Source organism: Neoarius graeffei, chromosome 6 (assembly GCF_027579695.1).
Source record: "Neoarius graeffei isolate fNeoGra1 chromosome 6, fNeoGra1.pri, whole genome shotgun sequence".
Lineage (NCBI taxonomy): Eukaryota > Metazoa > Chordata > Actinopteri > Siluriformes > Ariidae > Neoarius > Neoarius graeffei.
In genome coordinates this window covers 90909538-90924533 of record NC_083574.1, presented here as the reverse complement: position 1 = coordinate 90924533, position 14996 = coordinate 90909538, and the positions used below count along the sequence as shown (strand labels likewise).

General features: G+C 39.8%; 1 protein-coding gene across 1 annotated transcript; it reads right to left on the bottom strand.

Moving 5' to 3' along the window:
• Positions 1 to 7353: 7353 nt before the first annotated feature.
• Positions 7354 to 13756, bottom strand: LOC132888383 (extracellular calcium-sensing receptor-like). Its single transcript, XM_060924436.1, has 6 exons — positions 13542 to 13756; positions 13125 to 13416; positions 12141 to 12932; positions 11760 to 11987; positions 11517 to 11640; positions 7354 to 8255 (listed from the first exon to the last, which is right to left on the bottom strand). Exons 1-6 carry the CDS (start codon positions 13754 to 13756, stop codon positions 7354 to 7356), a joined length of 2553 nt encoding a protein of 850 aa, XP_060780419.1.
• Positions 13757 to 14996: the final 1240 nt, after the last annotated feature.

Genomic DNA, 14996 nt, shown 5'->3' with positions numbered 1-14996 from the left:
TTTTGACTTTGAAAATATTTAATTGTCATAATTCATGATGAATAAACACAGTGCTGATTCAAGAATATATATTTTTCTTTTTGTATATGGCTGCAAAATCCAAAGCCTTCTTTGTAAGAAACTTGTTAAGTTTTATATGTTTTATTTTATCTTGCATAGGTTGAGTCAGGCAGAAATTGCTTTTCTGGACAAGTTCTGCTCTGTGATGAGGCCAGTGGTAAAGGCCTTGAACATCCTCCAGTCAGAGAGCAACACACACCTTGGGTGGCTGCTCCCAGTCATCTATGAATTGCAGTCCAAACTGAGAAGGCAGGAAGCGTCCACTAAGGTGTGTCTGCCACTCATCAAGGCACTTCAGCAAGGTGTCCAGAAGCGTTTTGGAGGGATGATGGAGGACCGGGAACTTATCTCTGCAGCAATCCTCCTTCCAAAATTTAAGACTGGCTGGACTGACAATGCTGAAATCATTGAAGCAGGTGTGATTTCATTATTTAATGTCAGTAATATATTTTAGTTTTGTTCATTTGCTCATTCTATCAACAAATGCATAGTAATAACATTTAAATATACAGGGTGTCCCAATAAAATGTATACACACTTTAAATCATTGTAAAGTAGGTGTTGATTAAATTTCATGCAATTTTCAAAGTGCAATAGAATTTACAGACATCACTTTATTGTTTAGTCAACACCTATTCTCAAACTGATGTCTGACGTCTATGCTATGAGACCTACAACAGTCACTGAAAGTGAATGCAGCCATTGAAAGTAAATGCACAAAAATTCCAAGAGAACTGTGTGTGATTCACATTGTCAGCAGTGCCTGGACCAGAATGAATGTCAGTTTGAGAACAGGTGGTGACAAAATGCTAAATTAAGGTCTGTATATTCTATTACACTTTTAAAATTACATGGATTTTGATAAACACCTACTTTACGATGATTTGAAGTGTACATACATTTTATTGGGACACCCTGTAGAATATGTCTGTTATCTGAAGTTGTAGCTGTTTGTAGTACTCCTTTAGAGCACATAACAAATAGCTTAATTGCCCAATGCTGTTTTTCATTAAACAGGTCTACTCTATGTCAGACATCACCTCGACCAAATGGAGACAGAAGAGGAGCATGACAGACAAAAACAACATTCATCTGATGAAGAGGATTTCTTCACCACCATGAAGGCCAGAAGGTCAGAGGATTCAGGGGAGTTAGAGGGCTACCTTGCCTGTGCCTCGGAAAATATGGATCTTCTGAACTCTTTTCCAAATATAAAACAACTGTCTCTGAAACTCAACACAGGCCTTCCAGCTTCAGCCGCCTGTGAGCGTCTTTTCAGCACTGCTGGTTTGTTGTTCACAGCGAAGAGAGCACGGATTAGTGCTACAAACTTTGAAAATCAACTCCTGCTCAAACTGAACAAGAGCTTTGCAGGTCTAATGCTGTAGTATCCAGTGGGCCGAATAGTCTGTGGGGCATGGCACTTTGTTTTATTTCTTATCAGATTGCAATATATGCAACATTTCCAGTGTTTTGCGATACGGGTACTTTGATTTTGTTTTTATTTTCTTTACTTTTATTGTAGCGTTGTGAGTTGGACCGTATGACCAAACAAAGAGTGCACATTACAGTATACCTCAACAGATTGTGACTGCCCTTGTGTATGTTGTGGAACACAGAAGTAAGAGCACCATGTTACTGAGCTCAGTTATGAGCTGTGAGTTTGGATATGCACTTTGTACGGCTAAAGGTTGATTAAAACAACTTGTGCTGGATATGATTTATGACATCCTTTTTTACATCAAATAATTGAAAGTAACTAAGTAACTTTTACTCAAATTACATCTCAAATGAAGTAATTTTTTACTTTTACTCGAATACATTTTCAGATGGGTACTTTTACTTTTACTTGAGTAGGATTTAAGCAAAGTAAAGATACTTTTACTCAATTACAATTTTTCAGTACTCTTTCCACCTCTGAGTTAATAATGCAATAAGAAGTCATAAATATGATATAAAAAGTATGTGGCCAGATACGTTTTTTTAAAGCTAATACACACACACACACACACACACACACACACACATATATAAAATACAGTAGTTTACTTTTCTATTTACAGTACTATACCGGCTATTGTGATTTTCTTTACAGTAACGCTTTGACTACTATGATTTTCACTGTAATACTTATGCCGCTTTTCCACTACAAACGCGGCTGAGTCGGGCTGAGCCGTGCCGTGCTGAGTTGGGCTGAGTCGAGCTGAGCGGGGCTGTTGGAGTTGCATTTCGACTACAACCGCGCTGAACCATGCTGGCTGGAAGTGGGTGGACACATTGGGTGGAGTTAGCGAAAGTGGGTGGACGTCACGTGATGTCGTTAGGCAGCGCAAACAGTGACATCAGTAATCTTTTAAGCGGTAGTCTCACGACCCGGATAGTAAACAATAAACATGGAGGACATGGAGTCATTAGTGTTGCTGGTCTTGGTGCTGTGGCTTGTTGTCACCGACAACGCTAACAGATACTGGCAAGAGCGTATAGATGAGGCGAGGCGCATAAGGCTTCAGAAATTCTCGTAATTCGTAATTCTTCTCCTTCTGGGTTTACGATGTTTACAGATCCCAGCGCGCTCGCGGGGCGTGTGTGGGCATGTGAGGACACTCCTCCTCACCAATCAGTGCACAGGGGAGTGTCTGCTCACGCCCCCAGCCTCACTCGGCTCGGTTTGGCTCGCTTCAGCCCCACTCCAAAATGGTGCGAGTTTTAGGGGCTAAGCAGGGCTGAAGCGAGCTGAGTCGTGCTGGTTTTTGGTAGTTGAAATGCGAGCCGTGTCGGGCTGAAGTGAGCTGAAGAGAGCTGAAGTGAGCTGAAAAAGGGTAGTGGAAAAGGGCCATTAGACTACTGTGATTTTGTCATGTGGACAAGGTTTTATTGTAAAATTTACAGCATTCTACTGTAAAAATCATACACAGTAATGTTACTGTGTTTAATACAGTAAATAACTGTAGATTTCACAGCCATTTTTTATTGTGCTCAGTTCCCTTTGATTTCAGTGAGAGGTTCAAAAGCCACCTTTCTCGATATCTTTTGTGAAATCCTGCATTCGTTCACCCTTTTTATTAGTTCATGTGGAACCCTGAAGAAACTTTTAGCAGTTTCATGGTTTGATCAATTCAAACAACCAAAAGCAACGCAAGCGTAAGACATTTTTTCATGTGAGCAATGCACCTTCTCCATACAAACACAATGTCAACTGAGCTTTGGTAGACCACCAGCTAAAGTTTGGAATAACTAATGAGGAATGTGTGACATCACGTGAAACCCAGCAATACACATTATTGAATATTTACACCAGGGTCATATCAGTAAATGTGTGTTCCACCTCAGACAACTCATTACCCGTGCAAGTTGGTATGTCCCCTGAATCATTTTGCACTGCATATTTACAGCTGAAAAAAAATTTCCAGAATTCAGTAAAAATTGCTTTGCCTACAAATTGGCCAGGGTTTAAAGTTTTAAGAAAGCATTTATTTGTTGATGGGTGCTACTGCAGCAAAACTTGGGGGGATTCCAGTTCAGCATTATCTGGGGAGGTGATCCCAGGACCATTTGTTTTTGCTCCACATCAGGTGGACATGGAGGGTGAGCAGGGTTCCATCCCTCCACTTTCCACAGGGATTTCCCTTTGGGATTTTCTTTTGAAGCAGTCATGAGACAAAACACTGAGGCACACATTTGACCATGTGAGAGTAATCAATAGTCAAAACCTCCAGCCTAATGTTGCTTTCTCCTACTCATATATATATATTTTTTCAGTTAATAAAGATATAACCTATCAAATGATGCAGGAGCAAGGACAAAGAAACACAGTTATAGGGAATTTTTATTTCATGCAGCTCATCATAATCCCATGGCAGGGCATTTAGGCCAGGATAAAACAATGAATAATCCAATTCATGTTCACAGTGAGGCTAGAAATTGGGCTAAATGGTTGGAACCCCGGGCGGCGTAGTGGTTAGTGCTGTCGCCTCACAGCAAGAAGGTCCGGGTTCGAGCCCCGTGGCCGGCGAGGGCCTTTCTATGTGGAGTTTGCATGTTCTCCCCGTGTCTGCGTGGGTTTCCTCTGGGTGCTCCGGTTTCCCCCACAGTCCAAAGACATGCAGGTTAGGCTAACTGGTGACTCTAAATTGACCGTAGGTGTGAATGTGAATGGTTGTCTGTGTCTATGTGTCAGCCCTGTGATGACCTGGAGACTTGTCCAGGGTGTACCTGCCTTTCGCCCATAGTCAGTTGGGATAGGCTCCAGTTTGTCTGCGACCCTGTAGAACAGGATAAAGTGGCTAGAGATAATGAGATGAGATGAGGTTGGAACCCCACTTATTTGCAGTACAAGTGGTCCCGCAAGCCTCAAAAGGGTTCTTCTCATTTGAATTATTGTCTGTCCAGAAGCCTTGTGGCATTTTGTTGGTGCAGTGGTTAGAATGTTCCCCTCACAGCAAGAAGGTTCTGGGTTCGAACATCATGGCTGACAGGGGCCTTTCCATGTGGAGTTTGCATGTTTTCCCTGTGTCTTCATAGGTATCTTGCACTTGTTGTGCATTGCTCTCCATGAGCGCATCTGCTAAATGCCTGTAATGTAATCATTAGGAAAAATTGGGAGGAAGGGCCTTCAACTAGTAAAAATGAAATTCATTACTTTCTTGACCTGAAAGCAATACTCCACACACTGAGTCACCTAAACCAGGAGAATTTTCCTGAAACTGTGGCAAGAGGCAGTTCCTGTGGCTCTGGCCATGGTGGTTCCTGAGAGGGAGGAAATGGGATGTAAGTCTCTAAAGTGCAGCCCAAATCACCCTGGACCCCTGTGGAGACCACCTCTCACCATCTCAGAGAGGACAGGTTGCCATTTTGCAGGAGAAATTATCTGATGTGTTTTCACGTCTGCCTGGTCACACTAACCTGACAGAGCACCACATTGAGACACCTTCAGGGATGTTGGTATGCAGCTGCCCATATAGGCTCCCCAAACACAAAACAATGTGGTTCAGGATAAACTCAATGCTACATTTGACATTGGCATAATCAAGGAGTTGCACAGTGACTGGGGCAGCTCAGTGGTTTTTGGTTCCCAAAACCATCAGGTGAGTCCAGTTCTGTGTGGACATTAGAGAAGTCAATACAGTGTCAAAAATTGACACATGTTCAGTGCCTCACATTGAAGAACTCTTCAATATATTAGGCAAGGCTTGCTTTTATTTGACACTGAACTTACTCAAGGGATATTTGCAGATTCCATTAACTCCAGTGTCCTGGCAGAAAATGTCCTTTTCCACAGCACTTGTGTGACAATAGTTTGTCACCCTTTCATTTGAGTTGTTTGTAGTTCCAGCAACATTTCTATGACTCATTTACAGAATCCTCTGCCCACACAGTGCATATACCACTGCCTATTTAAATGGCATCATCATTTTCAATAATGATTGGCAGTGACATTTACAACATTTGAGGGCTGTCCTGAGATCGCTGAGATGAGCAGGACTCATGGTAAACCCAAGGAAGTCTGCAACTGGGTGGGTGAAAAATGGTATTTGGGTTTCCACTTGGGTCATGAGCAGGTACTTCCCCAAATTGTTAAGATTGCAGCAATTGCAGCCTGCCTGAGACCCAATACCAAAAAGGGGGTGAGGCAGTTCCTGGGACTGGCTGGCTACTACAGAAGGTTTGTACCTAATTTTTTGGTTGTAACCACCCTTCTGACTTACCTCACTGAAAAGGGGGCACTAGATTTGGTCCAGAGGAGGGAGCCAGGTGAATGGACTTTTGCCCAGATTAAAGTGGTTTTGTGTGGGGGCTTGTTGTTGCATTCACTTGACTTTGCTTCCCTTTAGTCTTACAGCCTGACATGTCACAGACAGGGCTGGGGGCCATTTTGTCAGAGGTGGAGGAGTCAATGTACAGCACAATCAAGAACAACTGATTGGCCTTCAGATGGGTGGTCCTCAATCTGATACTACCCTCAAGCCATGCTTTCACTCTCTGTTCCTGTCATGGAAGTATGAATATCAAAAGTAGCCAAAAATACACTTACACAAAAGAAGTTACCTTTAAGCATGTGTATTGCACAGAAACAATCCAAGCCCCATCAGTACACCATTCATGCAACAAAGATATGTAAATGTAAAAGAAGATCTGTAGGCCTTATGCTTGTCTGGCATAAATTTAACAATTATTTTCATATAATAATTGGGATTCATTTAAATACATATGAGTGGATAGGAAGGTGAGCATGAGCAACCATTCTCAATGTGAATCATTTCATTTGTATAATTGCATAGCATAATGTAACTCCAGTGAATTTCATGAAAAATGTTTTAGAAAATGATTTTTAAACAGTATAGTCTCATCTTTTGATCATATCTAGTTCAATACAATTGGAATAAATAAATAGAGTAATTTGCAAAAACATTGGGGTTGGCCTTAGACATGACCATTCCAGGTCTTTTTCATTCCCACACTGCAAAAATAAATATTCGTGAGAAAATCATATATCTGGTGTCATTTACTGGAGCCCAGAGCTTCATTTAGGTGTGTCCTTTCTATGAGAAAGTAAATACAGTATATTGTGCAAATTGTTTGCACTGGCATAGCACATAATTATAAGCATGTGTTACCACTGCATACCATGAAATAAAGTTGATTAACTTGACAAAACAAGCTTAGTCTATGTGAAGCCAATATCCATGTTTTGTGCTTAAGAAAAGCACATTAAAATGATGACATTTCATTGAGTTGTGAACTTTTAACTGACTTTCAGTGCTTAATTGCCTCACATTTAAACATGTACACTGTGTGATGTGATGTGAAACTGCATTATAGAACAGCCAACGATTTTCGGCCATGAAAATTTTTTTTCGAGGTAACTAACACATTGGGTGTTATCAAGTTGTGATCAGCTCTCCGGAATTAAATGGACTGATTCATTTTGGTTATTGAGTCAGGACATCTAGTGGCCAGTTATAATTTTTTTTTCCCCAGGGGGTACTCTCTTAGCAAAGATGGGACATTCTATGCTATCACACGATTCCTTGTCATTAGATTTGTAAAATTAAGCAAACATTCTTCAGCTGACTCTCAGGTAACATATTGTTGCTTTAGCATATTTGTATCGACATTTTGTATTTATACTAAAAATTTAAACATTACACATAATTCAAAATCAGTTTACAGAACTTGCATCACAAAAATATGCTAAGCTTGGTCTAAAATATTATACAGCTTAAGTTAATTTTGAATGGGTCACATGCTGTACAAAGGATAAAAGGGTGTACTAAAACCAAAACAGCAAATGCTTCAAATAACTTTGGCCATCATTTCCTTTTTAGTATTTTTCTCTGGCTTTAGTATTATTACATAACACTTTGGAAGAAATATACAGAATAATAAACCATAGCTTGATGCTAAAATGGCAAATATCTCTACAGCTACAGAGAATTTTCCAGGAGAGCTGACATAAGCCGGAATAAAAGTGAGCCAAACTGCACAGAAGATCAGCATACTAAATGTGATAAATTTGGCTTCATTAAAATTATCAGGCAACTTCCGAGCCAGAAAAGCCAAAAGAAAACATAAAAGAGCCAAAAAACCTATATAACCCAGCACAGCCCAGAAACCTAGGTTTGAACCCAAATGACATTCGAGAATGATTTTTTCCTTATAGCTCTTGAGGTTTTTAAAGGGGAATGGAGGGGATATTGTCAACCAAAGCACACAAATAAGGACCTGTATGAGACTGAAAAAAAGAACACTGAATCTCTGTTGTGGAGGCCCAAACCATTTCATGACATTACTGCCTGGAAGTGTAGCCCTGAAAGCCATCAACACCACTAATGTTTTTCCCAGTACACAGGAGATGCAGATGACGAAGGTGATCCCAAACGCTGTGTGCCGCAGCATACAGGACCACTCAGAGGGCTGACCAATGAAAGTAAGTGAACAAAGGAAACACAGAGTCAGAGAGAAGAGCAGTAGGAAGCTCAGCTCAGAGTTGTTGGCCTTGACAATTGGGGTATTTTTATGTCTTAAGAATATGATAGCGATTACCATTGTCATAAATGCGCCAATAATAGAAACAGCTGTTAGCAAAATTCCCATAGTTTCTTTGTAGGACAAATATTCAATTTCCTTCTTCACACATTCATTTCGCTGAGGATTTGACCAGTAGTCTTGATAGCATTGGTGACATTCAATGGAATCTGTCACAAAAGCAGAAATAAACAGCAGAAAAGAGATGTTAGATACAGCATATAGGCAAAATAATCAACACATAGTACAAATGAGTTTGAAGAAGAAAATTATTGGTGTTACAAGAACCACATATACTTTACTGGGGGGAAGGCAAACAAAAAAAAAAAATACAACACCATATACCATGCTGAAAAACCACATTTACTTTACTGAAAAAGAAACCTCCCTGAACAGTTACTTATTCTTAGTGGAGAGTAGGGAGACCTTGGTCAAGATTTCAGCTTTTGTAGATTGTGTGAAATTCTTTGCAGGTAGCAGTTACATTCGAATTGCATGAGAGAATATTTACTCTCTTGCCACAACATTAGTTTCTCAGCTTGTCACACATACTGGCTTTCAGAGTTCTCTTTTTCTGTCATTATTTTTTGCTGGGTGACATCAGACTTTGATGGAAATATGGGATATTATGTTGACTGATTTGGGACAAAGTAGAAAAACATGGAACAAAAATAAAAATACCTAGGTTTACATGTTTATTTTTTATTCATTTTCAAAATGAGTAACATCAGGGGTGAATTTCGCAATAACGTTGCACTTTAGGGCTGAAGAGCAAAATGAAAGATGCTCTTAAGCAACAAACATTTTCTCTCTACATGGTTTTCCCTAACACTCTCATAAAAAGAACTCTTAACAGCAACTTTTCTAAGAGATTATTTGAAATGTTCGTCCTCACAAAAGGCATTATTCGCTGCTAAAGTCAGTCGATGAGGACTTGAAACATGTGAATATATCATCATTAATCATTACATGAGGCAGCATGGTGGTGTAGTGGTTAGCACTGTTGCCTCACAGCAAGAAGGTCCTGGGTTTGAGCCCAGCAGCCGACGAGAGCCTTTCTGTGTGGAGTTTGTATGTTGTCCACGTGGGTTTCCTATGAGTGCTCTGGTTTCCCCCACAGTCCAAAGACATGCAGGCTAGGATAATTGGTGGCTCTAAATTGACCATAAGTGTGAATGGTTGTCTGTGTCTATGTGTCAGCCCTGCGATGACCTGGCAACTTGTCCAGGGTTTACCCTGCCTCTCGTCCATAGTCAGCTGGGATAGGCTCCAGCTTGCCTGCGACCCTGTAAGACAGGATAAGCGGCTACAGATAATGGTTGGATGGATAATCATTACATATAGAATGTGGGAATTAATAAGTGAAACAATTTCATCAAATTTTTTATTCCAAGCATGTTTTTTGTAATTAAATAAACAAATGTTTGCATGAATGAAAAAGCAAATAATAAGCTAAATAATTCAGTAAAATGTTTTCTGTGCCCACTCATTTCATTGTTACCCAATCAAGAGCTTAAAGCTTGATGGCCTTTCAATTTCATAAAATCGGTGAAATTTAGTTCCCTCTGAAATTTAGTCATTGTGATACATGTTTATTTCTGTAATATCTCAAAAAAATAATGTGCATTAAATCACTTGCTTCATGCAGTCAAGCAGACAGAGGAAGTCCGTGTGCACATGCGCAGATTTACTTCCTTCCTTTTCTCCTTCTTTTGGGTGGTACTGCAGCTGGCATCCAGTATTGCATTGCTGCCATCTACAGGTTTACCTTGACCATGTACTGACAGTTACATCATTCTGTCACCAAACAAACAGCTGATCATACAGATGCTTGCTGACCACTGATATTTATTAGTTTGGTCCTGCATTTCCTCTCTTTTGCAGCATAAAGTCTTTTCTTCTCATTTTCCATTACTGTAGTCAGTCTTTCATGTTTCATTCGTACACTCGCATCCTCCATTTTTCTCTCTTGTTTTAAATTTGTATCCCACAATGCCTTTCCCAAATGGGAAAATCCTTCATGTGATGCATGCCATAGTATCTTGAATTGGGTCATGGTGAAGCAGGAAAAAAATAGCATAGAATTTAGGGCCACATGGACCTAAATTAATTAATTGTTCTATTCAAAAAATAATAAACAAACAAACACATAAATAAATAAAAACCTCATAAAATTGAAAGTATGCGATTCAAATTCAGTAGCTTTTGGTACATGAAACAAGAATAATTGTGTGCCAGGGAAAATTCTTTTTCTGACCTACACTTGAAAAATTTGAAAGGCAGTCTACCTTTAATGTCCCTTATAAATCAGCATGCAGCTGATTGGTATTTGGCATATGAAAGAGGTACAGTATCGGCCCCATCTCCAATAATTACGCTGTTTGGTGCATGAACATCCATACATCCATTATTTGTAGCCGCTAATCCTGTACAGGGTTGCATGAGTCTATCCCAGCTGATTATGGGTGAGAGGCAGGGTACACCCTGGACAAGTCGCCAGGTCATCGCAGGGCTAACACATACAGACAAACAACCATTCACACTCAAACTTACGGTTGATTTAGAGCCACCAGTGAGCCTAACCTGCATGTCTTTGGGCTGTGGGGAAACCAGAGCACCCGCAGGAAACCCACATGGACACAGGGAGAACATACAAACTGTTGGCCACTGCGCTAAAAGCCAGGACCTTCTTGCTTTGAGGTGACAGCACTAACCACTACACCACTGTGCTGCCCAGTGCATGAACAATGAAAATTAAAAGGAAAAAAATAGCAAAGAGACAAAAGTAGAACTTATGAACTATATGAACACACAATGCTGGTACAGCTATAGAAAAAATGTCAGTTTACCCAAACTTGACAAGACAAAAGAGTACCATTCTCATGAAGGAATGAAATAAGCTCAATCCTCATGCAGATACACTCCTACATTTAAAAACAGAACACTGTTCAAGATTTTTTTTTATTTGAAAACCACAAACAAACAAAAAAACAAACAAACGAAAACCTTGGAACATGAACTGTCCCAAGTCTTCCCATTTGGCCATTAAAAAAACAAAAACAAAAAAACTTAAATTTCCACCCAGAATTTAAGTTTCATAAATAATACTACTGTATATATGGTAACACTAGATAATTACTAATCGTCCTGAATTCATCAGCATAAATTACTCCATAGAGTGGAGGTGGATTGCAAAGTAAAAAATACAAGTTTTGGTTGACAAAAATATTTAACAGCACAGACCTTGTTGCAGTGTCCTGCTTCATGGCTCCAAAGAAAGTAGGTTACTCTAAGGGGCAACATCTAGTCTGATGTAATCTAAAACCTTACTGGGTGAAATGAATTTATGGGAATACAAACTGTCCCAAGTCTCCCCGCTTTCCTTGACAACTGACAGAATATGAAGTAATAGAAGGAATGTGTTTTCATACCTGTCACATTACTGATCTCTCCTTCAGCACATGGTATGCAGTCAAAACAGCAGATGGGTTTTCCTTTCTGTACAGCCTTCCTTGTTCCAGAAGGACAACTCTCACTGCACACAGATATTGGCACCTATGATGATGAAACATTAATTTAACAACCTAAACTAATTATTTAACTGTGAACTTTTTCCTTTGAAATATTAGGAATGATTTTACTGAGACTGCATATAATTTCTCTCTAATGCTTACGTGATTTGTATTTTGTGCCCACATAATAGAAGTGACATTTACAAATAAATGGTCATGACCAGTTAGAGATGAGTCATAATGCCCAACAGTGACAAACTCATGCTGATTCTCTTCATTCAAATGCCAGTTTATTATCTCATACTTTGCTGCGGGGTCACCATTTTTGTCAAAAAAAACATCATCACCCTCTTTGGTTTTGAAATGCACCCTCTTCAGTTGTTGCAGAAACTGAAGAAATAAAACAAAAGGAAAATTAGGCAAATTGAAATGTGAGAAATGAGTACACAGTAAGGTATACTATGTTTTATATGAAATATTTTGTTTGCTTATTTGGATTATCCTAAGTGTTAAAATAGTGTCTTAGCAGTACAATTAACTTACTGTGAAAGGATCAGGCTGTTTATTTGTAGGACATGTTTGCTTGCAGCCAAGAAGTTCATGTAAGGTATGAGCAATTGCATATACTCCTTTATACACATTATTGAATATTGGCATCAGAGTCATATCAGTAAATGTGTTTTCCACCTCAGATAGCTTTTCTTTGCCAGTGCAAGTTGGTATGCCCCCTGAATCATTTTGAACTCCATATGTACAGCTAAACAAAGCCTCCCAGAATTCAGTAAAAATGGCCCTGCCAACAGATTTCAGTGGATGTATATTTAAAATGAAGTCCTGCAGACCCGCCACCTTTGATTTGGGGATAGCTAACCCTATAGCTCCCTGCAGTATATGGTGTTTATCAATTGTGGCTAATTCTGAATTAAAGATCCATCCTTCAGTTCCAACCCACTGAAATCCAGTGATGTTGTGTTCTAAACATACTGGCAGTAAACTTTCCAAGTCCCAGTTGTCAAGGAATCCAATAATTACTCGAGAAGTAGAGCTTTTGATTTGCTCAACAATTCTTTGCACTCTTTCTTGTGAATAGGTTCTAAGAAATGGAAGTGAATATTCCAAGCAAATGCCTAACTCTTCTGCAGCTTCAGTAAATGCAGCCATCCCACTGTTACCATAGTCATCATCTGTTCTCACTGCTCCCACCCAGGTCCAGCCAAAGTGCTTGACCATGTCTGCAAGTGCTCTGCTCTGGTAATAATCACTAGGAATAGTGCGCAGAAATGATGGATATTTCCTCTTGTCACTGAGACACTCACAGGTGGAAAAATGACTGATCTAAAATTAGATTGACAAATGTAAATTTCAGGCATTGTGTTTAATCATGATTTTTTTTCATATGCTCATAACTGCCAATGATGTTCAAGAACAAGAAAATGAAAGCAAGTTCCAGGATAAAATTCCAGCTCCACATTTTATTTTTCAACATTGCATACATTTTTAAAACTGCCAAAATGGGTAAATTCTTACTAAGGGAATGCTGAAAGGTCCAATACTCCGTGCAATCACCATAGATACAGAAGAATATGATTCGCCAATTATGGCCTGTACCTGGGCTGGCTTTGTGCAAATCTCATTCAATAATGAGTTCTCATTCCCATTAACAAGTGTCATTGCGACTCGCGCTCCTATTGTTGATGAACTGCAGGTATCAAATATCTTGTATCCCAGTGAGATTCCAGGCAGTAAAGTGGTACTGTTGTTTATCTCTTCTATTGCAAAGATCAAGGACTGTGAATATTGAAAGGCTCTGAAATTAAGTCTAATTATAGCAATCAGAGAAAAATAGTCACATTATTTACAAAGATTTATAATTGTTGAATAATGGTCAAATATTTAATGCTGTTAAATAGCATTAATGAATGTCAGATGTGCTCAAATTCTTACCCAATACACTTCATTGTTTGTGGTCTGACCAAATAAGACAAATCTGTGATCTCCCAATTACTGTGGAAAGGAAAAATTCCTCCAACAATGATATCACCATCTTTCCATATCTGTGGATATGCAGGCTCTCCTTGCAGTACACAAGTAGTCCAGTTACCTTTAGAAAAATTGATCATGGCAATTACCATATGTAAAACAGTAAAAATGGGCTCCATCTATCTGTCCAAATATAGAATAGTGTCTCATCTGGATTATTAGAAATGATTTGGGAGTATTTATACAGACTGAATGGCAAATTCTCGATGGTAATATTACACTGGTGGAAAACAGAGGTGTGACTTGCCAATGTAAGCAAAATTAATTTGAAATCTTCAGGCCTTAATCTTTTGTTTAGCCTGTGTTTACCAACTGGATGCAGTGGCAGGCTTTTTTTTGTCATTTTCATTATGAAATACTATATCATGTTGCTGCTTCATGTTGTTAAAATTATGATTTGAGTTGTAAGCAAGGAAGCTGCTTTTAAAATAATTTCATTTGGGATCCAAGCAGAGAATCTGTGAAGACCCTATAATTTTTTTTTTCCCCACTGATTATTCTTATTAGCGGTCCAAGAAGGAGATGCTACAACACTGTTGTGTTTGTTCTGGTTTATATTTTCGATCCATCCATCCATCCATCCATCCATCCGGAGCTGCTTATCCTGTTCTACAGGATTGCAGGCAAGCTGGAGCCTATCCCAGCTGACTATGGGTGAGAGGCGGGGTACACCCTGGACAAGTCGCCAGTTTATCGCAGGGCTGACACAGAGACAAACAACCATTCACACTCACATTCACATCTACAGTCAATTTCAAGCCACCATTTAACCTAACCTGTATGTCTTTGGACTGTGGGGGAAACCGGAGAACCTGGAGGAAACCCATGCAGACACAGGGAGAAAATGCAAACTCCACACAGAAAGGCCCTCGCCAGCTGCGGGACTCAAATCCAGGACCTTCTTGCTGTGAGGTGACAGTGCTAACCACTACACCACCACGCCACCTGGTTTATATTTTCCATTATTATTATTATTATTATGAGTAGTAGTAGTAGTGTTTGGGGTTCCAAGCAACCAAGCTGCTGGAACCCTATTGCTTTTATAATGATGAGTAGGTGTCCTAGTGGAAGACCATCTGGCAGTGTTTCAGGCACACCTGCCCCTTCTCTCTGTCTCTTTCTCCCTTTGTGTTTCTTCACCCCTTTTCCATGCACCACAGAAGCAAGGCCCAATTCCACCAAAGCCTGCTCCCTGAACCCATGTTCCTCCCCCTTTTCCCCTCACTCTTTGTGCCTCAATGCCAATGTTGCCTTTAACTCCCTCACTATCTCCACAGGTGGAATGGTCCATGCTCACCAGGACTGGTACAAAGTCCAGGCAGGTTTGCAGGTGTGGTGGAAAAACTGGGCATTTCCAGA